We start from the raw sequence: 24884 nt of genomic DNA on the forward strand, positions 1-24884 counted from the left end.
GCTGTTACATAATAGAAGATAACACCAACAAAAAACAAAAAATAGGAGGGCTTCACGAATGGTTCAATGGTTGTGACAGTGTTGGTGAGAAACTGGACCGTAAAGATAAGAAAGAGGGCCTAACTTTATTACGAAAGTATGGATTATGCATAAAATGAATCTGGAGATGTATATGCAGACTAAATGAGTCTCACTTGAGACGTATTTTGGTGTGAAAGTGTTACGTCCAAAAATATACTTCCGAGAATTTAAAGGCATTTTCAAAATTTCTTCAGCCGCTTTTCTACCACTACAATTCCCTAAAGTCAAAACGAGTGACTCATTTAAAGCCGGAGCAAAATACTGGATGGACTAACCCGATACAAATATTGTATGAACTAACTCAATAAATACAAAGATTGTTAAAAAGGGGCACATCAGTAATTCACATATATGAATCTACATAGAACTACATAACTATCATGCAAAGGGTCACCAAAAGACATGCTGAACGAAAGAAATTTCTGGAGGACTCTGAATCAATCAGAATGGACATATACATACAATTGAGAATGGAAATGTAATTCATGATATGCAAATAGGAAGTGTTCATTATTTCCCTAAAATAAATAAAGTTACAAAGATATTTTAGGAATTTAAATCTTCTCAACATCTGAAATTGCAACAAGGGTGCATTAATCTCCTTCATAAAGACTTTTGGAGTGGAAATCAAGTTTGTAGGATTGGTTGTGTATCTACAGAAGCTCCCATTCAGGTTCAGACACATTACAAGTTTCATCTAACTTCTTCATTAAATCTCCGCTCTTCCCGTGCCATACTGCAAGCTCCTTATACTCTTGTTTTCTTGCCGACTTCTTCGATAAAGAAAACCCTTTCCGCGTTGTTTTCTTAAAAAGGAAAACATTGTTCAAGTTAGAGGTGAATGCGAACGCATACCAAATAAAGATCAGTTTTTGGAAGAGAAAGGGGAGTAGGAGTGTGTACCTTGTTAGCCTTCAGATTGGCAATTTCTTTGGGAACTAATTCGAGATCGTCGCTCGTCACCATAACACAAGTTTCCTCAAGATCTTCTTGCATGGTTTTAGGACTTTGATCTATGATAGCAGACATTAGATTTAGAACAACATGCAACTCAATGACTTAATAATGTTACATACTTGAAAATAATGTTGGTAAGATTGCAAAGAAGATCATGGGATCGCACGATCGTGCGATCAAAGCACCTTTGTGCATACTGCCATGCCCATAGGATGGGAACAGGAGGGATGAGTGGAAAATCGCAAGATAGTCATGGGGTGTCAAATATCGACCATGACAGATCGCGGTGACGGATTTTTTTGATAACCGCCATGGCCAATTTGTGAAGGATGGCGGCACCATATGGGGATTTTTGGCTTTCCACCATGGTATGGTACGCCATCCGCCTACAATAACATTGGGATCTCGAGTTGCTTACAGTCGGTTTTCGTTTAAACTAGGGCCGCTTTTAGCAGAAAAACCTTTTTTTTTAAATAGAAAAAAAATACTTTCTACAAATTAATTGTTACGACATATTTTTTTAAGGAAAATGTTAGAATATTAGTATTGATGTGAGAATATTAGAGTTCATGAGATAAGGAAATACTCACCATCAGAAGAACTCGTACTTATCTGTTTTTCTTCATCTGAAGCTGGCTTTGAAACACTAGCAATATGATTTTGATCCTCATTTGAAATCTCACAACATTGTGATGGAACACAAGTATTTGTTTCTGCCGAGGCGATTTCATTGAATATTTTGGTTGCAACCATTTTTTCATTTACTCTGTTCACATCAATGCCTTGATTTGGTTTAACATCCATGCTCCCAATGTGTTGTCTTGAACGCGAAACAATATTGCTTTTTTTGACAGGCTTCCTCGGAGACGACGTAAACAAAGCACCGGTCTTACCAGTTCCATCATATGCTGCAGCATGTATGCCATCTTTATCAATATTAAGACCGATTCTCCGACGCTCGGCTGTTTGTTTGGTATTAGCTTTTGCATATCTTTCCATGAAATTTTGGACTTGCTTCTTACCAAACCTAGCATCGGTCTGTTGATCTATCGGCAATTCAGAGTCATCGTCACTTTCATCCAAAATACATGAAAGTGTAGGAATCAAATCTTTCATGATATCAGAATATAACTTTTTCACACTTTCTCCAACATTCTGCACCTGATTCTCAATATATTCAACTGTATCCTATACCCAAAGAACAAACATATATAAGAAATTTAGCGGCTGATATGATTGAAAAAGGTGCCATATAAATTAGGCATGGTATGCATTCATAAAAATTAAATTAAGCATGGTTATCATTAAAACAAAAGTTAATTAATTAAGTAACAAGTAACATATTTGACTATTGTGTAAATACTAAATCAGCACATTGAATAGGTTGCAAACGGACATGCCTGCCTTGCAAAAGGCCGCAAAAACAGAACGAGTATAGGCCTAAACCTTTGACCCGCCCCGAAGAAAATGAGGGCGGGGCGGGCATTGCACCTCTAAAGTCTAAATATTGCAAAAAATTATGGTAATGCCCACTCCCACAAAAAACAAAAAAACAGATGGTGCGGGTCTAAAACCTTGGTCCACCCAGCGAAAAAGTGCGGGCAAAACACAAATGTCTGGCGGGCCGGGCCCGTTTTGCCACCCCTAGACCCTAGTTAAAGTTAAAACACAATCAGAACATACCTCATACATCAGATCTTCTGCATCTAGGCACATATTTTCAAATTTCTGGTACATGTTTCCAACCCAATTTATGCCTTTTACCTCCATGGTGGCCATAATATCCTTCATGTATCTTAACCTATGAGATTTGTAATGCAATTATCTGCAAAAAATCGATAGAAATTATTCAACAGAGCCTAAATTGATGGTGAAGTTATATTAGCAATCAGCATCAAGGGTAAAAGAACAATGATCATAAAGACAAAGATTGAATGCAGAAGAATTCAATTTCCAGCACATGACATGCCAACATGCAAGCCATTTAAACAGATAATTAACTAATAATTACAAAACTAACTAATGACAAACCATTTAAACAGGTAATTAACTAATAATACCAAAATCAAAACCATAACAACTTTATCTTCTAAAACCATACCAAAACCTTCAACTAATTTCCCACATAACTTCTTAGCTTCAAACCCTAATGGCTTCTTCTCTCTCATCAACAAAGAGAGAAACAAAAAAATCAAGTAAAGTTCAATATTGTTTGATCACAACTCACAAAACAACAAATTTACCAAAAATAACAAAACCACACACGTGACAAATTCAATTCAACACAACCAAAGAGAAACAGAAAAAGGGTACAACACAACACAATACCAGCAAACAAAAAAACCAATTTTTTCAACAAAGTTCATAACTTTCGATAACAAAACGAAAAAACCCATTAAGAATATGAAGAGATAAGACAGCTGAATCGATCATAGAAAGAATCAAACGTACCTGTTATAAAAACAAAACCCTTTCAACCACACGAAAAAGGGTTCATCCGAATTCTTAAAAAGAGAGAAAAATAATCAAGAAAGAAGAAGAATTGAAGAGGAAAACACTCAAGAAGAGGTGTGACTTGTGAAATAGGGTACGAGGAGGAACAAATTAAGGAAACGTGCACCCTCAAGGTTTAGGTTTCCACACGTGTACACTTTGTTTCATCATCCTATAATACATGCTAACAACATGAACATTCTTTTTATTCTTATTCTTATTTTATTCCAAAGTTTTCTATTTCGATTCTTTGTGTGTGACATTGACATATTAATAAATGTGTTGTAACTTCTTTCTTAAAATTCATAAATGTATGGTAAGTTATTTCTTAAGGATAAATGTGTAGTAATTTGTAATTATTAAAAAAAAAATTGTTTTTCTATGATATATTTATGAAGACATATATAACAATTGTATGATGAAAATAAAAGGGTATGAATTATTTATCTATTGATATATGTGTGGGTTTAACTTGATATATATATATATATATATATATATATATATATATATATATATATATATATATATATATATATATATATATATATATATATATATATATATATTTGGTTTATCACCACCGGTATAGTCCGGTTCGGGGGATCAACTCTGGCATCAAGTGGGTCAAGCCCCCTCCCGATCGCAGCTGTGGGGGATCGAACCGTGGTTCTCCCTATTGTTTAAGTGTATGAGTTAACAATGTACTATTTTCATTCGAGATTATGTGTGCTTTTGAACTTAGGTTCCTTTAGTGATTTCTAACTATTTTTTTTTAAAAAAAAATTGGTATCTGACTTTGAGGCCGGTTTTTAACATTGTTTTAGTCAATGTTCTAAGTTATGTCCTAAAAAAGTTATTTGAATAATATGTTATGGTTTAAGAATAAGTTTTAACAATTTGTCCTTGAAAAAAACATGTAATGATTTAATAAATTATGTTGGTTGAATTAAAATGAATAATTTTTTATGTATCACACATTGTAATGCATTAACCTATCACATATTAAGATGAACACAAATCAAACATGTCTTAAAATGTGTAGTTGTGATGTTTTGTGATACAATGATATAACTTAACATGAATAATCTATCATGTCATGAATATTTTCTTACAATATAAATTACAAGTGATTTTTGCTACATTTCAGTTGAACTTTAAAAATGTCAAGGCCATTTATTTTTATAAATGATTTGAAAAAAGGAAATCAAGTATGGAAGATTGCTATTCGAGTAGTTGATTTATGGATAGTAAAAGAGCGTAGTGACCAACAGCATGTTGAGCTGGTCATACAAGATGCCAAGGTAGACATTAGTTTTAAGTCAATTTAAAATGAATATTTTCACCCAACTATTTATGATTCTATTTTTGTTAAAAATTATAGGGTGACCAGATCCATGTGTTAACCCTCCATCAAGATTTTGAATATTGGATGGACAATATCGAAGAACATCAGACTTATATAGTGTACAATGGTGAACCACTTGATAATGATTTTTCCTTCAAGTTGTGCGAAAACAAGTTGAAACTCCTCTTAAATGGTGGCACTACTATTTCAAAAGTGGATTTCCCAGACATCCCTCCACATCAATTCAAGTTTAAAGCCATTTCTGAAATTCTTGATGGAAAATTCATGTTTGATTACTTATATGGTAATCAATTGCATTTAAACCATTGTAAAGTTTGTCCATTGTGCATTACATCATTTGCGAGAACCACTTATTTTTATGTAATGTATCAGATGTAATTGGAGTGCTTCGTGAGGTTGGGAAATCACAACCTGCTAATGGAGGCACAATGGCATATACCAATATTTCCCTAAGCGATGAAAGGTATGAACTCATACAACCAAAATGTTTTGTAATTTAAAAAATTTATCATCTAACCATTGTCAATGATTTTAATCTTCTAAGTGGAAACATCATTGATGCTGCTTTGTGGGAGGATTATGGAACAAAATTGATGACTTATATGAGTTCAAATGGTATAAAGGAGCCAACTATTGTTATTATAACTCATGCTTTGTGCAAACAAAACTCAAGTACATTTTCTATCTTATTATATCTTTTGAATTAACAAACCATTACTACGAAAGTGCTTTATTTGTTGCATTTAACAATTCTATTTTAGTAACTGGGAAATCAAGCCTGTCAAATGCTTGGAGTGGTTCTAGACTCCACATCAATTTGGATCATCCCCAAGTTGTACAATTTAAATCAAAGTAAGACCAGTTGTCCATATTTAAATATCAATTACAATCTTGCTTGTTTGATAAATGTAATGAACTATATAAAACTTATTTATGGTTTCAGATTAGGTGTAACAAAAAGTTCCCAAACTGCTTTAAAATCATTTTCACAAACATCTGATTCACAACAGCCTTCACAAGACAACTCTTTCACAAAAATGAAGGAAGTAAAAACTATTGCAGAGATCAATGGATTGCAACATGTAAAAAATTAAATATTCTACCTTTGATGTTCAATGGTTGGAGTCCTGTAATTTGTGATTGTATGTGAATTTAATTATGTAGGAGAGTTTCTGCATCACAGTAGGCAAGACCAAAAGGTTCAAGCCAAACAAGTTTGGCTGGTATTATGAAGCTTGTCCTACATGCAATAGGCCTAACAAGACTCCTGGTATGCCTTTTGAATGCACGTGTGGTCAGAAAGGTGTCTTACCGGTAACAAAGTATGTTTGCATACACAAGAAAACTCAAAATTTGGTATCATTAATCAATTAAAGCTTGATTGAGTATGTGTATTCCATATTGTAGGTACAAAATAGAAATCGAGGTTGAGTACGATAATCATGTTGGATTCTTTATGTTTTTGGATAAAGAATGTGTCCCAATTGTTGGAATGTATGCTCAAGAATTAAGAAAAGTGATGAAGGATGTAAGTTCAACCTATATAGACATTTGAATTCTTAGTAGTTTATCAATGTTCTATTCTTTAATTATTTTTATCTGGCTTAGGCTGGAGAGGATAATCACAAGATTTACCCTTCACACCTAGACCAACTTTTAGAAAAGGAGTTTGCGTTTCGAATTAAGTTCCAACCTTACTTTGGCCAATCGTCGATTGTAACGCTAACTGAAGATGTAAAAGTTATCAAAATGATAAAGGATTATATGAACCCAAATGAGGTAATTCGATGATATTTCTCTCATGTAGCATGTACATTTATATAAAAATAATCTTATGTTTTTAATCACACTTTTAATGTAAAATTAATATTAAATGGTTTTATCGCTGATTAACATTCAATATTTTATTATTATATTTGTACATTACACTTCAAAGGTTTCTAAGATGTGCAAGACGGTTGAAGGGATAAATCATGATTTACCAAATATGGAAAAATTTATATCAACTCCCACAAAGGATGTAGAGTACTCAACTGTAAGTTCTCAATCATTATTGTTTATACAAATTTGTATCTACATTTTGTCACAATTGATGTATGTATGGAAAACCATTATAAGTTAATAATTTTTTTTATAATTTATCAATATTCAATCAAAGTTGTCCCCATAAGTTATCAAAATTGTATGGTTGTGATTGGGGTGTACTATAAAATTTTTGTGTTTGTGATTGTGATGTATGGTTGGAAAAGCATGATAAGTTGTCAAAAATTTATCATATGTTATTTATATTCTGTCAAAGTTTTCCCCATAAGTTATCAAAATTATGTGATTGTGGTTGTTGTGTATTGTAAAAGAAATTATGATTGTGATGTATGTTTAGAAAAGCATGATAAGTTATTAAATTTATTTCCGAAGTTATTAAATTTTTTTCAAAAATTGTCCCATAAGCCATCAACAAATTTTGATTGTGCTTCTGGTCTATTGTTAAACTTCTAACAAAATATTATGATTTAATTTGTTCTATGAAATAATTTTGTTTCATCTTCATGTTGATTGATGTAGTATTTTAAGAGATCAAACTTTATTAAAGATGTGCAACTGGATGATTCTTTTGTACAAATGTAATAACAAAGAATAAGTAATCACACCGGTATACATGTTTATTAGTACTTAAAATGCTAAATGTAAAAAATATATTTAAATTTATTCTTATTTAAGAAACTAAACTTGATATGCTTCACAATCTGTAATGAATGTATTAAGATGTACTCTAATATTTTTTGTAAAATTAATTGACTGCAGCAAAGTGCATCCGTCCAACAAAACTGGAGTCAAGAAACAAGTTCAAACAATACCCCGACTAAGAGGATGGTCACTTCAAATGGCCTTGAAGAAATTTCTGCATCTGAGATCATAACTTCAAAAGAGTCATCCAAAAAAATCAAGAAGGAGTGATTTTTAGTTTTTAGAAATTATTTTGAAAATGGTTAATCTATCCATTTTTGTTGAGATTTCATCTCAGTTTTTATAAGGGTTATATCCAATAATCTACCACTATATCCTAAATTGAGGTTTCTCATGTGGATTATATCCTAACATTAAATAACTCATATTTTTTTTTATGCTGATAACTTAATTAAACATGAATGACAATTCTATTTAAGCATTACATAATTTGATGATAAGATTTATTAAAGTTTGAATCTATATTTGAAAGTTATATATTGAATTTTAAATTAAATATGATATGGCTTTTGTATTGATTAATGTCTTCAATCTAATTCAATAAATTGACTGTGTAAATTTAAACCATCATGTGTGTCATAATAATTAAGGTGTATTGATACTTTTCTTTTTAGTGCATAATTTTTTTAATCTAAATTTCATCTAAATTGAAAACTTCAAACTACAATGACATGCAACTAAAAAATATGACATTAATGCAACATGTCCTATATGTCAGACTAATGATATTTACTAGGGACATTACTAGAAAGTTCTTGGCGGTTTTGCAAGTATAGATATAAAGAAGTTTAAAATCATCTAGGGACATTACTAAAAATTCTTGGTTTTGAAATCAATTTTAAATTTTCTCTTTTTCTCTACGGTCCAAAGGAAATCAAGTTTATCTACTCCTTCCCCATTTTCATGGTAAGTAGAGATAAACAGAGATTAAAGTTTACCACAATTTAAGATGAATACTTTGAATAAAATTTTTAAATCTAGCTTTTCATAATTCAAACCTAACACCATAAAACGGTAGGGATTTTTTTAGGAAATGTCTCTTTTTTAAAAGTGTGTAGGAAGTTGTCTTCCTCCCGAGATGATTAGTCAATGAATAGGAGTTAGACTTTGACGCTACTTGTTGGATATGTGACTCCAGACACAAGAGAAGAGGTGAATTGTGTGTTTTAGAAATATGGTAGTTTGAAAAACTTTCTTTAACATTACCAGAGTTTTAAAAACATTTTGAAAACGTTTGTAAGAAATTAGCAATGAAAAAATAAAGGGTTAATGAACTTTTTCGTCCCTTTAAATATTGCAGATTTTGTTTTTAGTCCCTCCAAAATTTTCCTTTAAGAAATCGTCCCTTCAAAATTTTTCTTCCGAATTATTGGTCCCTAACGTCAAATTTCGTAGCTAATCGGTGGCTAAAGTCGTAGCTAATTTCTAGCAAATTTGACGTTAGGGACCAATAGTTTAGACGAAAATTTTTGAAGGGACGATTTCTTAAAGGAAAATTTTGGAGGGACTAAAAACAAAATCTGCAATATTTAGAGGGACCAAAAAGTTCATTAGCCCAAAAATAAATAAGTAGAAAATAAAGAGTTATGGGTAAGAGAAGTAACACCAAGAATTATAGAGGTTCGATCAAAATAGAGCGATCTAATCCTCTCCCCAAGATTTGATCTTGAGAGCATTCAATAATTCTTAAGAGATTTTAATAGGTTAAACTCCCGAACCCCCTATACAAGGAAAAATGAAGTTTCAGACTAACTTTCAACCATCAGTGGACACAAAAGAGAAGCGGTTAGTCTTTCGTCCAAACAGTAGATTGAAGCGTATAATCTTCTTTTCAAACAACAACTTGATGTGGTTAGTCCCTAAGATAAACCAAGATTTTTCGCTAGCTTATCTCAAACCAAGGTGAGCTTTTGAACCGGGTTGTGTTAGACGCTGGCCTTAAGATCTAGAGGGGGGTGAATAGATCGTTCACAGTTTTACGGATTTAAACGACTTTTCAGCGGAAGTGATTCTGAATCGACTCGCGTCTATTCCGAACCACTATCGAAACGATTTTATATGTGTTTAAAAACCATTCAAAGACTTGAGGTAAATGATAAGAGTATATGTTGCAGAATCAAGGCGTTTCTCTTATTGAAAATCAGATTAACTTTTTGTATGATGGACAATGTTTGCAATGCAGTAAGAGTGATAGAAACAAATATACAAACACTTGGTGATAATGATCAAATTGAAGGTGATTCAATGTGTGATGGATTGTGATGTTTATGTACGTTCTTAGTTCACAATCTTAACACTCGAATCGTTGATCAATTTGCTGTTATAACCAAATATGAACAGAATGTAAATGAAAAAGTAAAAGCGACAAGAACACGATATTTGTTTAGGCAGTTCGTCGATCGTCCTCGCTACGACTACGTCTGCCCCCAATTCCAAATTGAAATTGGGTAATCTTTCATTAATGTTGAAAGTAGTATATACAAAGAAGATAACAAAGCGATAAACGATAAACCAATTATGTCGATCCTTTGAATCTTCTTCCCCCTTAATCTTGAGCAAGATCAAGGTTATCCAAGAGCTTCACTTTGATTCCCTTCTGCAGTGTCTTGATTCCTTGAACTCCCCGTTCCTCAATCGTTACACTCAGTCGAATCCTCAATGAACGCCTCTTGATAAAAACCCCCAAGAACCACCCGTCGTGGAGGACAAAACCCGCAGATTTTATTCACCAACAAACCCCACAAACCTTCACCCACTAGGAATCTTCAATTCCGTTCCATGGACGTTATCGAACTCATCACTAACCCGCAACGCAAGAATGATTATGTGTAATTTTGTTGGAGATGATGAAGAACGAAGATGAGAAGCGTTTGTGTATCTTTCAGTCGTTGGTGTTACCTTGAATAATTACCCCTTGCACAATATATATGATTGCGTAACAGTTGGAACCAAGAATAACTGAATTTTGGACTTTCTTGATCAGTTAGGTCGACCTCTTGTAGAGGTTAGGTCGACCTAGCAGTGCTTGCTGAAGTTTGCTCCCAGTTAGGTCGACCTGTTGAAGGAGTAGGTCGACCACAATCCTCTTCTGATGCGTTCTGGGAACATTTTCTTAGATTAGGTCGACCTAGTTGTTATGTAGGTCGACCTAGCAGCAGTATATGTATTTTTCTTCATTTTAGGTCGACCTGGGTTGACAGTAGGTCGGCCTAACTGCTGATTTTCTGCATTTTCCTTGTTCAGCTTGTGTTGAGTTGACCTATATGCATAGTAGATCATCCTGTGCTTTGTTTGGATGCTCATTTGAGTTTGCCATAAATCAAAAACATCTTTGAGTGTAATCTTGTATTCACATACTCCCCCTTTTTGATGATGGCAAACCAATAGTCAAAAGCTTTGGTAGTAAGTGATGAAGACTCAACAAGGCTCCCCCGTACATCCAGCATCTATCTCTCAACCAAGCAATATCTTCACAAAGCTCCCCCGTACACTCAGCATCTATTGCATCTATCTCCCCCTTTGACAACATCAAAAAGAGAAACAAGGAAACAGAGTAGGAGAGTAACAAGAGAAATAAAGAATACCGGTAGTCATAGAGATAGATAACATGTAGATGGTGAAATCATAAGAACTAAACATGTTTTAAAGAAAACCAACAACATACATAGTAGTCCAAGAGATTAATAAAAGAAAACAAAGAGTACTACATCATATAACGTTTTTAACAAAAGGCTTAATGATATGAAATGCAATGAAATGATGATATGATAAACAATGCGTCCTAACGCCTGCCCCTTCTTCCTCTTCCTCTTTGAAATGTATGAGGTCGATCTTCTTCAACCTGTTCCAACAGATCCAGCACAGACATGTTGAGAGTGTTGAAGCTTTGGCTTATATTAGCATGGCGATGCAATGCCGTTTCCTCAAACTGATTTTGTCTTAGAGTGGAGTTGGAGGCAAACGTCTCAAAATCTCTTTTGTGATCTTGAACTAAGTTGTACAACGATTGATATTGTTGTTGTTGTTCGTCATAGCGATCTTGTTGGAGCTGTTGCATTGTTTGAAATTGAAGCTGTTGAGTTTCAAAGTTCTGCTGTTGTTGAAGTTGCATAGCCTCAAGCATAGATATTATGTTGGATTGATCAGGAGGAGGTGGAGCTGTGTATCCCCAAGGGATATCCTCTTGTTGTGGCGGAACATATCTCCAATTTGCATCCGTGTCATGAGCTGCATCTTCCATGGTATGATCCTCATCATTTGCTATTTCTTGATCATTTCCTTCTTCTTCATTTTCTGCAGTGTAACCAAATTCTGTAGGATCATCATAGTTGTAGATGATTTTTCCGGTCCCCTTTTGAATGAGATAATAGGTTCTCCTATTTGGATCCCAATGATATCCCATGAGGGTTAAGGTTGTTTGGGAAAAGTCCTGGTTCTGTTTCATTGTGATGTATGATAATCCATCGAGCTTCATGCCGAAATGGTTCACAATAGTTTGTATGATCGAGCCATAGCAAAGAGCAGTAGTCTTCTGCTTTACTTCCTCAAACTTGGCAGTTAGAAAGTGTGGCCAGTGCACACGTGTTCTGTTTTGGATCAAGTACATCAAGACAATCTCATTCCTTTCAATTCTGGAAAATCCGCCTGCTCGTGGTCGAATGACTCTTGAGATGACCCAATTTAGAAGCCTAGGGTCTCTCTTCAGGTGACCGGCTGTTATTGTTTCATTTGGTTTGTCAAAGACGGAAGGATCTTTGAGGATAGACTTCATGTAGGCCTCATGATCATAGATTCCCGGTACGTCCCCGTCTTCTATACGTAATTCATCGCCTTCAATGTTGAGACCAAAGATACTAATCCAAGTACGTTTGTCAACGATATGAGATCTTGACCCCATCTTAAACCTAAAATTACAGCCTGCCTCTCTTGTGAACCCTGCATAGAATGCTCTAACAGTGTTTTCACAGTATGGTGTGGCACATTCCAAAAGGGGATGAACATTTTGATGCTCAATAAGACTCACAACTTCAGGAATATGCATATTTTTAGCAACATGTTGATTGAAAATATACTGCTTCACTACCTTCATTTTCATTTGCCATTTTTCAAAATTATCTCTACAATCAGGGTGAACAAGGGCTACAGCACTTACCGGTTGTGAGGATGATCCAGATGCAACTTCCTTTCCCTTTCTTGATTTTGGAGGCATAGTTGTTGATGATTTTGTGTGAGAAGGATGATTTTGAACAATTTTGAGTTTGAGGAGTTAGGGTTAGCCGTACCAAATGTGATGAGAATGAGAGGGGATGAAAAGATGGAATGTTTTGAATGAATGAGAGTGGGTCGGGTCGACCTAACAGACCCAAATTTGGAAAACTTAACGCAGTAGGTCGACCTAAAGTGTGGCTGGGTCGACCCAACAGAAGTAACATGAAAACCGACCAATTTAGGTCGACCTAAATTATGAGTAGGTCGACGCAACTGGGCCTTTTTAGTTTCTGAAAAGAAGATTCTTCTGTAGGTCGACTCAAGAACAGAGTAGGTCGACCTAAGTTCCCTTAGATGATGAAAAATGCCTTAGAAATGTTTCTATATGATGTATTTTTGCTTTGTTCTTTGCTTGTATGCCCAAATTATGATATGTTATGAATGGGAATGATGAATACATATATTAAATCAAGATATATGAATAAACATACATGAAGTCACTATAAGCATGTTAATTGATAGCATATTATAGAATCAATGAAATTTTTGGAAGTGAACAATGTGCATGTTACCGCTTTCTCAATATGTAGGTGTTTTGTCATCATTGTGTGGTGTCTTCTTGTTAGTGTGACATACCCTTGAATTTGATGATGAATTGTTTTGATGGAATGTTTCACAGCTTGATTTTTGCGAAAAACTCATCTAGTATCGATTACTTGATGTTCTCCCGGATGCGGGACATAGTCCCAAACAATATTCTGCTAAGAATAGGTTTAAAATCTCTCTGCAATGCAACTTGCCAATTTGCACATCAAGTAATGCGTCCTATGTGTTTTTCGGGTTAACTGTATTTGTGATGAATCTTATACATTTGTGATGGCCAGGTCACCTACATTCCTCTGCCAAGTATGGTTCTTCAATCTGTCTTTATAGATGACACACCAAGAGAGGTATATCTTTCTTTATGTGTCTTGAGCACCAGCTGTCAAGGAACCACCACCTTTCGGCGATGTCAAGACACTTTTCCTGCAAAATTAAATTAGAGTGGAAGGTCCCCAATCTTCATTGGGTCCTGGACAGTGAGTACACAAATTGTTGCACTTAGGCAACCATTGAAATACTCCTTTAGGAACTAAAATTCTCCTAAATTTGCATTTTTCAATGGTATGTCCCTTTTTGCAACAATAATGACAGGTAATATGATGAGAATATGGAGTTTTGCTAGTTGATACTTTTGGTACAAAAGTGTATTTACTATATAAAGGAGTATACGATCTTTTGAACTTGTTTGGATCAACCGCAAAAGTCACTTTTGGTTGTAGAGCCTTGTCTAAGTTGGCTTTTAGATCTCTTACTTCTTTTTGCCAAATGTGACATGTCTCACAACCAAACCATGATGTAGGATCTATTTCAACTTTATCCTTTTGAATGTCTAGCATAGATTGTTTTAAAGCTTCCATATCCTTTTCGGTTTTCTCAACTTTTGATTCAAGATATGAAAATATTTTCTTATTTGAGGCCAAAAGTTTGAAAGCTTTAATTGCATCTCTATGTAATTCTTCAAAAGCAAGTTTTAGTTGAGAATGAGATACCTTATCTACGAGTTCAGGTTTAAGATGACTTACAGCTTTCTTTTTCTTGTTTTGATGAGCCATGAAACAAAGATTTGCTGATTCTTCTTCATCGCTTGATGAGCTTTCACTAGATGAATCACTTTCCCATGCTATTTAGGCTCTTTTAGATTTGTTATGACCTTTTCTTTGGTTCTTCTCCTTTTCTTTCTTAAGGTATGGACAATCCGGTTTGTAGTGACCGGCTTTCCCACAATTGAAGCAAAGACCTTTGATTTTTCCCTTGTTGTCGTCATCTTGTTTGAACGTGTTTGATTGCTTTCTATAGTTGATCAAGCCTTTGTCAGAATGTTTTGCTCCATTTTTCTTTAGATATTTGTTGTATCTTCGCACAAACAGTCCCATTTCCTCATCATCGGAGTCTTCGTCATCACTCGTGTCACTATCCTTTGGCTCTCGTTTTGAGGTCTTGGAGCTTGAAGCTTTTAGAGCTATTGACTTCTTCTCTACCTCTTTCTCCATGTTCTTTTCTTTCTTTGTCCTTTTCTCATGCATGTCAAGGCATTTAAGGTGTTGTTCATGTTCCTCTAGTTTACCAAATAGAGTTGTGATGTCTAAAGTGTTTAGATCATTTGCTTCCTTTATTGCTGTAACTTTGGGTTGCCATTGCCTGTTCAAGCATCTTAAGATTTTGTTAGTAGCAACTGCATTGGAAACAGGTCTATCAAGTGAATTTAACCGATTTTTCAGATGAACGAATCTCTTCTGCATGTTTTCGATGGATTCACCATCTTCCATGTGGAAGAGTTCGAACTCTTGAGTTAACGTATTGATCCTAGCTAGTTTGACATCATCCGTTCCCTCGTGGGCAACTTGCAATGTGTCCCACATAGCTTTAGCTGATCTACAATGGGAAACGCGATAGTATTCATCAACTCCTAGAGCTGAGATTAGAATGTTTCTCGCTTTCCAATCGTATGCATATCTCTTTTCATCTTCAGCATCCCAAGTATTTTCTGGTTTTGGAACAACTGCACCAGCTGCATTTGTCATGGTGATCTGAAATGGACCATTGACAATAGCTGTCCAGATGTTCCTATCAATTGCATTGATATGGACACACATACAATCCTTCCAATAGCTGTAGTTTTCGCCGTTGAAAACTGGAGCTCTATTATGAGCCCCTTTAGGTCCGGAAGCCATCTTTCCAATAAGTGTTTCACGTAGCACGGAATAAACCAGAGCTCTTGATGCCACTTGTTAGACGCTGGCCTTAGGATCTAGAGGGGGGGTGAATAGATCGTTCACAGTTTTACGGATTTAAACGAATTTTCAGCGGAAGTGATTCTGAATCGACTCGCGTCTATTCCGAACCACTATCGAAACGATTTTATATGTGTTTAAAAACCAGTCAAAGACTTGAGGTAAATGATAAGAGTATATGTTGCAGAATCAAGGCGTTTCTCTTATTGAAAATCAGATTAACTTTTTGTATGATGGACAATGTTTGCAATGCAGTAAGAGTGATAGAAACAAATATACAAACACTTGGTGATAATGATCAAATTGAAGGTGATTCAATGTGTGATGGATTGTGATGTTTATGTACGTTCTTAGTTCACAATCTTAACACTCGAATCGTTGATCAATTTGCTGTTATAACCAAATATGAACAGAATGTAAATGAAAAAGTAAAAGCGACAAGAACACGATATTTGTTTAGGCAGTTCGTCGATCGTCCTCGCTACGACTACGTCTGCCCCCAATTCCAAATTGAAATTGGGTAATCTTTCATTAATGTTGAAAGTAGTATATACAAAGAAGATAACAAAGCGATAAACGATAAACCAATTATGTCGATCCTTTGAATCTTCTTCCCCCTTAATCTTGAGCAAGATCAAGGTTATCCAAGAGCTTCACTTTGATTCCCTTCTGCAGTGTCTTGATTCCTTGAACTCCCCGTTCCTCAATCGTTACACTCAGCCGAATCCTCAATGAACGCCTCTTGATAAAAACCCCCAAGAACCACCCGTCGTGGAGGACAAAACCCGCAGATTTTATTCACCAACAAACCCCACAAACCTTCACCCACTAGGAATCTTCAATTCCGTTCCATGGACGTTATCGAACTCATCACTAACCCGCAACGCAAGAATGATTATGTGTAATTTTGTTGGAGATGATGAAGAACGAAGATGAGAAGCGTTTGTGTATCTTTCAGTCGTTGGTGTTACCTTGAATAATTACCCCTTGCACAATATATATGATTGCGTAACAGTTGGAACCAAGAATAACTGAATTTTGGACTTTCTTGATCAGTTAGGTCGACCTCTTGTAGAGGTTAGGTCGACCTAGCAGTGCTTGCTGAAGTTTGCTCCCAGTTAGGTCGACCTGTTGAAGGAGTAGGTCGACCACAATCCTCTTCTGATGCGTTCTGGGAACATTTTCTTAGATTAGGTCGACCTAGTTGTTATGTAGGTCGACCTAGCAGCAGTATATGTATTTTTCTTCATTTTAGGTCGACCTGGGTTGACAGTAGGTCGGCCTAACTGCTGATTTTCTGCATTTTCCTTGTTCAGCTTGTGTTGAGTTGACCTATATGCATAGTAGATCATCCTGTGCTTTGTTTGGATGCTCATTTGAGTTTGCCATAAATCAAAAACATCTTTGAGTGTAATCTTGTATTCACAGGTTGAACTAATAAACCGAACCGAGGTTCTTACCAGACTGACCACAAACCATTAAGATTTTAAATCATGCTAATATCGAACCATAGAAATATTTTGACCGGGATGAGCTCACGAACCAAATAGGGGTTTTTAGCAAAATAACAACAAACCAAGTTGAGATTTTGAACCTGACTGATCTCGAACCAAGGTAAGCTTTTGACTAGCCTTAGCTTACGAACCAAAATGACGACTTAGAATGCAATTCTCAAAACCAAACCTTAACGAGTTTAGCTTTTAACCCAAATACATAATCCCTTATGGATAAATTATTCAACCAAGAGAAAATACTCCTTGGTGGATTTACAACAATGCTCGTTCCAAAATTACAAAAAATTCTCACTAAACAAAAGAACTTCCTCGAAGTGCTACGGCTAAATTTAAGTGAGAGAAAGTTGAAAAATATTTTAGAGAGAGATTGAGGTGTGAGATAGAATACTCAAGATTATGGATGTCAAATTGTGAAGGGAATGGCCTCTATTTATAGGCTAGAGGGTGGCGCAAAAAAGGAAAATTTCTTGGGACAAAATTAATGTTTCAATCGATTGACACCTTTCTTCAATCAATTGGAAAACCTCAAAATAAACGTTTAGGATGTTTAAAAAGGAAGGAAATGATATAGAGTCATTGTCGTTCATTAATACATTGTCCCAATTGTTTAAGGATGATTTTTTCACTAACCCAATAAATTGGTATGAATGTCAATCGATTGAATAATACAAATTTTATCCAAAATGCTTCAAACACTTCCTGATTCAACTGACACGACTTCAAAACCTTTTTAGGAATAATTCTTTAATAAAAATAGGCTTTGAATCTTGTTTTAGTGTGTGTGATTTGACCATATAACTTTACAAAAAAGCCCTTGTGCTTTTACAACATACTGTTCACTCAGACACCACATAGCGAGCTTTCACACTTTCTTTTTATTCACACTTTCTTTTTATTGATACTTTGATTTATTCTTGGAGACGAGTCTTGAGATTTCTTCAAGTTGAGTGCCATCATCAAAGTATGTTTGCAATGATCATCAAACCCTAACTTGTTTGTTTCCATCTTTAACCATTTGAATTAAATACTTTTTTTAGTTGTCATCATGTTATCGGGATCTTCCTTGATTACTTAACCAACAAAATATGGTTCCACAGAAAATTGAATTACTTAACTATTACGAGACTTGATATTACATTTTGTGTGAGTGTTGTAAGTCAATTTATGTTTTTCCCCCACTAATACTCACTGGGAAGCACTAATTCACATTGTTAAATATCTGAATAAAACTCCAGGAAAGAGAATTGTGTACAAAGATCATGGGCATATGCATGTGGAGGTTTTTTCTAATTCAGATTGGACAGGATGTCCAGTTGATCATAAATCTACCACGGGATATTGTATATTCTTCGGCAATAATTTGATATCTTAGAAAAGTAAGAAACAAAATTGAGTAGTAAGATCAAGTGCAGAAGCAGACTACAAGGCTATGGCTCAAACTACTTGTGAACTGATATGGGTAAGACAAATCTTGGATGAGATGAAATTTGTGAATAATTGTCCTATGAAATTGTTGTGTGATAACCAAACTGCCATATATATTGCATCAAATTCGGTCTTTCATAAAATAACAAAAAACCAGAGAGAAGGTTCAAGAAAATCTCATATCCACTTCCTATGTTAGTACAGAAAATAAACTAGTAAATTTGTTTACAAATGCATTGAATGATATTCCTAGTGATTTTATTTGAATAGTTCCTCAATAGTTTGATGTGTAGAATTGATAGACTTCTCTGTTTTGAAAGTTAATCTTTCTAAGAGCTTACTGGTAGGTGTTAATGTAAATATGTTATGATGATTATTGGATGTTGCTCAGTGTCGGATAATTTTTTTAGACTTCGGAACACCCTTAAACGCGGCCTCGGTATTTCTTTCTTGCAATGTTGATTCTTTACCCTTTAAGTTCCTTGGTGTCAAAGTTGGTGATAGTCCTAGGAAAAATTCTATGTGGAGAGATATGACTAACCTCTTGAGGAGTAGGTTGGCAGTTTGGAAAGGAAGACACCTCTCGCTAGCTGGTCGTGTTACTTTGATCAATACAGTTTTGAACATAATTCCAATTTACTATTTATCTTTCTACAAAGCGCCTTCTAAAGCTATTCGTGAAATTCGTTCAATTCAAAGCAACTTCCTTTGGGGTGGTTGTGAGAATATGAATATTCATTGGGTGAGTTGGGACATTATTTGCAATCCTCGAGAAAAGGGTGGTCTGGGTTTAAAAGATGATGTGGAGGTTATAAATTTGGCACTCTTGATTAAGTGGAAATGGAGGATTTTGAAAGAGCATGATTCGGTTTGGAGTGGGATTTTAAGAACGCGTTATGGTGATCCGGCGACTAAGGTTCTCATTGGTGATAAAAGTGTGTTGAATAAGAGGGATTCCATTTGGTGGAGAGATCTCATTACCTCCGATAATTCTGTTTTCTGTCGTGTGATCGTTTTGCAGGAGCTGTTATTTGTAGAATCGGAAATGGTGAGGAAACCTCGTTTTGGCATTCAAGGTAGCATGGTCTTTAACCTTTGAAAGAGGCCTACCCAGAGCTGTTTCTGCAAGCGGCAGACCCGTGCAGTTCGGTCGCTGCACGTGGTTCTTGGTCCAATCACGACTGGGCTTGGAATTTTGCGGCTATTCTCGAGAATGCAGAAGCTGTGCAGCCTGGTTTACAACTTGAGTTCGAGGATCTAATGCACGAGTTGGTTTTGGAGGATAACATTGAGGATAGCTACGAGTGGTCGAATGGATCTTATGAAAATTTTACGATTAAGTCTTGCTTTGAGCACTTTAATGCAAATTCTTCCGTTTCTCCTATTTCCGCGGATGTGGTGAAAACTATAAACTATTTATGGAAAATTAAAGTCCCTTCAAAATTATAAACTTTTGGTTGGAGAATCTTACTCAATAGGATGCCTACTAAGGATCAATTGTTCAAGAGAGGTATTTTGTTGAATTCAAATGATTTTTGTTGTGTGTTTTGTTTGTCGGAGGTGGAATCTTTAGCGCATCTTTGTGGTCTTTGCTCGATATCAGAAAGAATTTGGAGGAAGGTTTACAATTGGATCGGAAACTTTGTGGAAATAAATTTGGGGGAGTTTGAAGGTTTTTTCTCCTCTTGCGAAAAGGAGAAAATTTTAGATAAAAGGACAACAATTGCAGTCATTTGGTTGGCTACGGTGTGGAGTCTTTGGTTGAAGTGCAATGTCATCATCTTTAAGGGAGAGTCTTTCAACTTCGATGAGTGTTTGTTGGAAATAGTCCTTAATGCGTGGAAGTGGATGTGCTCCTTTTGTAATCTTTTAGATTCTAGTAACTTTTATGTATGGAATACCGTACTTCTCCTTTGTTTTAGGACGAGGCTTTCCGTTCTATAATCGGGTGGAGTATCCCTTATATTCCTTTTAATAGATCCGTTGCCTATTAAAAAAAAAAAATCTAGACTTACCAATTGACGATAATTCCAAAAGTTGGAATTTTGGATCTCGATAATCCAGTAGATTAGAACTTAATATCATGAACATAATGAGATGTATGTGAATAACCAGATTCTAGGGTGTAGTTAGTGAGGCCTTAATTTCAAACAACAGTACCTTTAACGTAAGACAACTACAAAGAATGCACAAAACAACCAAATAAGGTTTCTTATAACAAAACCCTTTGATTAAACTCAAAATCTGTTTATGTTCCAAAAAGGTTTAAGGTAACATAAAATCCAAAGATGTTTCATTGAGGAACCGTAGCTGTTAATGTCACGTGCCTTGGGTCAGTAAGAATTGATGTTATGTTCACAAAACCAGCTTCCCTCAGTGTTTCATCCATATCAGTCAAGTAGTACTCGTCAAGAAACGGTTCTGTGCTCTTCATCAATGTAAACAGAACCGGAGACAATTCCTACAACACATGAAGAAAACAAATGAAGAACTTTGATCATGTTCCAACTGTGAACATTATGGTCAAGAGAAGCCGGGAAATACCTGTAGGACTTTCGACTTTGGCTGCAAAAGGAAGTATTAATGATATCAGTGTTTGTGATAGGAACATAGATTAAAAAAGAAACATGATCATGATTTTATATACCGAATTATCTGTCATAGCTAGCGTGCCTCCAGGCCGAAGGAGACGGAAGGCTTCCTTTACTACATTCACTATAGCTTTATTAGGACATTCATGAAACTGCATAAATTGAAAAACATTACTCTAAACCATAAAGTATATGCAGAATTATCTGCATAAAATTTGGGACATGTGCAGTAGTCTGTCTTGCACGGCCTCAAAGATGGTTCTCAGTGTAAATAGAAAGGAAGGTGAAAAAAAGACATACCACATAAGCAATAGATACAAGATCAAATGATTTAGAAGGCAAGCCAGTGTATTCTCCATTAGCATGTATCCATTTTATAGGATTTTTTCTAGTTGTTCCTCTCTTTTCCTTATGCTGAGCAACAGATAGAAAGTAAGGTGACAAATCTAGCCCCTGGAACAAAACATATCAATGACACGCATAGGCTTCTTTTACAAGGTTTTGACAGAAATTTCATTCATTAAATACTCACGGTGACTTTGGCTGTAGGGAACTTGTCTGCAAGGTATCTCGAGCTTACTCCTACCGAGCATCCAATATCTAGAATGTCATCAATCGTGGACGTTTTCGAATGCTGTAGATGGTGTTGTTCAATTGCATTAAGCCAATTTCCGCGTAGGACCTGAGTCGCTTCATCTACGGAAGAAGCGGTAGGAATCGCTCGTCTTACCATTGACTTAGTGGCAGCTTCTGCTTCTGCTGCTGCCTATCATCATATAACACAGATCTTAATGATATCATATCACAAAGGCGTATCTGGTGTTCAAAACATATCAGCATCCGACACTGACACTGACACAACACACCGGACAAATCAGCAATTACCACTTACCAGCCATGTAAGATTCCCCTCATCATATGCATGGAATGGATTCAAATAATCTGCACAGAAAACTCATTAAATCACTTGAAAGTTGAAACATGCAGTACAAAGAAAACAAAAAGAACAAAAAGTAATATGAAATTACAATCTGGATATACTAAAGACTTGTTTTGAATGCTGTCCAGCTCCTTATAAACATCTGACTCCAAAATCTCCTTTGTCATTTCCCTCCATGGTATGTTATTTTTCTCAGCTGTACTGCACATTCATTCATATCCAAAAAACACATTGATTAACATTATTGATTCTGAAACTGGTCTATTATACAAGTGAAACAATGTTACAAAACTAGTTATGCAAAATGCGATGGTTAACCTTATTAAAACCTGTCTAGCGCCAAGTTTGAGTATAGAGTACAAGGGTTTGAATGAAATGAGAGCTCGAACCAAGCGAGAGAGAGGGGTCTCTCCGGTCCATTTTGGTCGGACCAAGTTTCCTTCTTCGAAAGTACTGACTTTAAGGGAGGTTGTTGTGTCGGAAGCCGCCGCGTGAACAGTTAAGTGACACCGTGATGGTGCTCTTGCCGTTGCGGTGGCGATGCCGTGCGAGGAGATTAATGAAGAGAGGTTGTGAAGTGGTGGTGATGACAGAGCCATTGTGTGTGAAACTGTTGGGAAAAAATTGCGACCACAAACACAATCTATGTCCTAAAGTGTAATATCTCGTTCACCAATAATATGCAGCCACGTGGAGCTTGTTCAATACCCCTTATTGGATTTCTCATGGAGATTGTTCGATACCCCTTGGTCACATTTATAAAAAAAAATTGTTTTTTAGATTCATTAAGTCATTATTGTATCTGATCTATATTATGTTCAAATATATTGATTTCAATAAATTTAAAAGCAAATTTTTTCTTATAAATAAAATCAGAAGGAGTATACAATAAGCTCTTATTGAAATATGATAAACTTTGAGTTAAAAAAACTCTTAATTTTGGAATTTGTATAGTTAGTTTTGCATATTGAATTTCACACGTACCTAACGCATCATACATATGTTCAATGTCAGAATCACACACAATTTCAAAATATCTCGAATAATTTTCTACGAAGATTGGAATTCCGACACATTTGTTTAAGTGTTTGCGCCTTTCACTCTACATTCCCATTTTTATTTATGCAAACAAAGCAAAATCAGAGTTTTTCTAATTTGAGTTCTCGTAGCTTGTTCCATCATTTTTCAAGCATTCTCAAAGCTTGTACTTCATTGCATTGAAACTTAGCACATCTATGTTATATTGTGTTGTACGTCTCTAAAGTTTTACTCCATTCCATTGACAAGTTACTTATTCCCTTTTCTTTTTTGATTTCACATGCATGTATTACCTAAATAGTTAATATGCATGATACACTAGACTTAAATGCAATAAATATGTCATTTTTGTTTGTCCAGAACTATCTTGCGCTAACATTATGAACATTGGAGCTTAGGGTTCGTGCATGCTTTGTTTTTGCTTCGTGTTCTCTAGTATAGTACAGTCGATATTTTGAAATCCAGACCCTCGGTCCAGAAAACAAATTTCGGAGTTACTTGTTATCTATTTTTTTGGGATTGGTTTGTTTCTGAGTTAGTTCTACTTCAATATAATGTTGTTTGTTTTATAATCTGTTATGACATGATTTTTCTTCTTTGATTGTAGGAAAAATGACTGACAACCAAGAAAGACTATGACATGTAGAGTGACCCAACATGCTTCCATTCGCATGGAGAAAGATAGACTTTTGCGAAGTTCACGTGTTTATCTTGTTGGAGAGACTTTGTTTATTGGTGAGGGATCGTCTTCCCAAGTTCATGTGTTTATAGCATTATATTCTGGGATGCGCGTGTCCCTTGTTGTCCTAGAAGCCTCAGATGCCACAGATGTTGTTGTGCTTGATGGTTTTCCGAAAGGCCCTTTAAACCTTTCACCACTTTCTTTACATCCAAACCATGATGTTAGGCTTGCGTGGAAGGGAGAGATAACATAAATATCTAACTACTCTTTTAAATAGTTGTGTTATATTATTTGAATTATCTTATGATGATGATGATGTATTTATTTTTTTAGTATCGTGATACGTTAAGATGTATCAACCACAATAGGAAGTTTCAAAGTTAGCACAGTCAGATGATCCATAGTTTCAAGATGTCTTACAACTATTTGTGATTCAATACTTATGAAGGACAGGATATGGTTATATTAATCTTGAGTTATTATCTACCTTTGTGGAGAGATGGCACACATACGTAGCCATTTCATCTTCTTATCGGTGAGATGTCCATCACAGTGGACTATATATCATACCTCCTATATCTTCTAATCATTGAAAAATTACTAAACTACTACAAAACCAGTATACTTGAGGCACTGGATATGATGGTGACTTATTTGGAAGCTAACCCAATAAAATCACAAAATGAGATAGATGACACCAGAGGATCTCGTGATAGATTTTCTTTCTTGGTGAATCTGTATGAACATCTCTTGGTTAATGGTGATAATGCACGATATACCCAAAGACCCCACTGTTGGTACTCCTGCCATTGTCATGCGTAGAGATGTTGATGAGATTTTTGCAAAGTAATAATATCATCTAGCATTAGAGGTTGTACATCGTGTGCTAGCTCCTCATCCATTATACAACTACACCCGATGGTTTTATAGAGTGTTATATTTGTGCATGACACCAGATACAAAATGATAACCTTTAAGGCTAGCTCATCAAGAGATCTTAAAGGAAA

General features: G+C 35.4%; 2 protein-coding genes across 3 annotated transcripts; both read right to left on the minus strand.

The window, feature by feature from the left end:
• Positions 1-484: 484 nt before the first annotated feature.
• On the minus strand, positions 485-3704 carry LOC131629451 (uncharacterized). The gene is made up of 5 exons (XM_058900238.1): positions 3490-3704; positions 2722-2863; positions 1629-2226; positions 985-1094; positions 485-887 (listed from the first exon to the last, which is right to left on the minus strand). The coding sequence occupies exons 2-5, from the start codon at positions 2827-2829 to the stop codon at positions 735-737; spliced, it is 969 nt and encodes a 322-aa protein (XP_058756221.1). The 5' UTR covers positions 2830-2863; positions 3490-3704; the 3' UTR covers positions 485-734.
• Positions 3705-20770: 17066 nt separating this feature from the next.
• LOC131629478 (uncharacterized) lies at positions 20771-22778 on the minus strand. 2 transcript variants are annotated; one of them, XM_058900265.1, is made up of 8 exons: positions 22476-22778; positions 22246-22358; positions 22110-22159; positions 21750-21983; positions 21518-21631; positions 21274-21369; positions 21171-21191; positions 20771-21087 (listed from the first exon to the last, which is right to left on the minus strand). In XM_058900265.1, exons 1-8 carry the CDS (start codon positions 22754-22756, stop codon positions 20920-20922), a joined length of 1077 nt encoding a protein of 358 aa, XP_058756248.1. In that variant the 5' UTR covers positions 22757-22778; the 3' UTR covers positions 20771-20919. The 2 variants fall into 2 exon arrangements, with proteins under 2 accessions (XP_058756248.1, XP_058756246.1); XM_058900263.1 differs by having other exon boundaries at positions 21518-21670.
• Between the last annotated feature and the right edge of the window lie 2106 nt (positions 22779-24884).

The sequence above is a fragment of the Vicia villosa genome, unplaced genomic scaffold (assembly GCF_029867415.1).
Source record: "Vicia villosa cultivar HV-30 ecotype Madison, WI unplaced genomic scaffold, Vvil1.0 ctg.000567F_1_1, whole genome shotgun sequence".
Classification (NCBI taxonomy): Eukaryota; Viridiplantae; Streptophyta; class Magnoliopsida; order Fabales; family Fabaceae; genus Vicia; species Vicia villosa.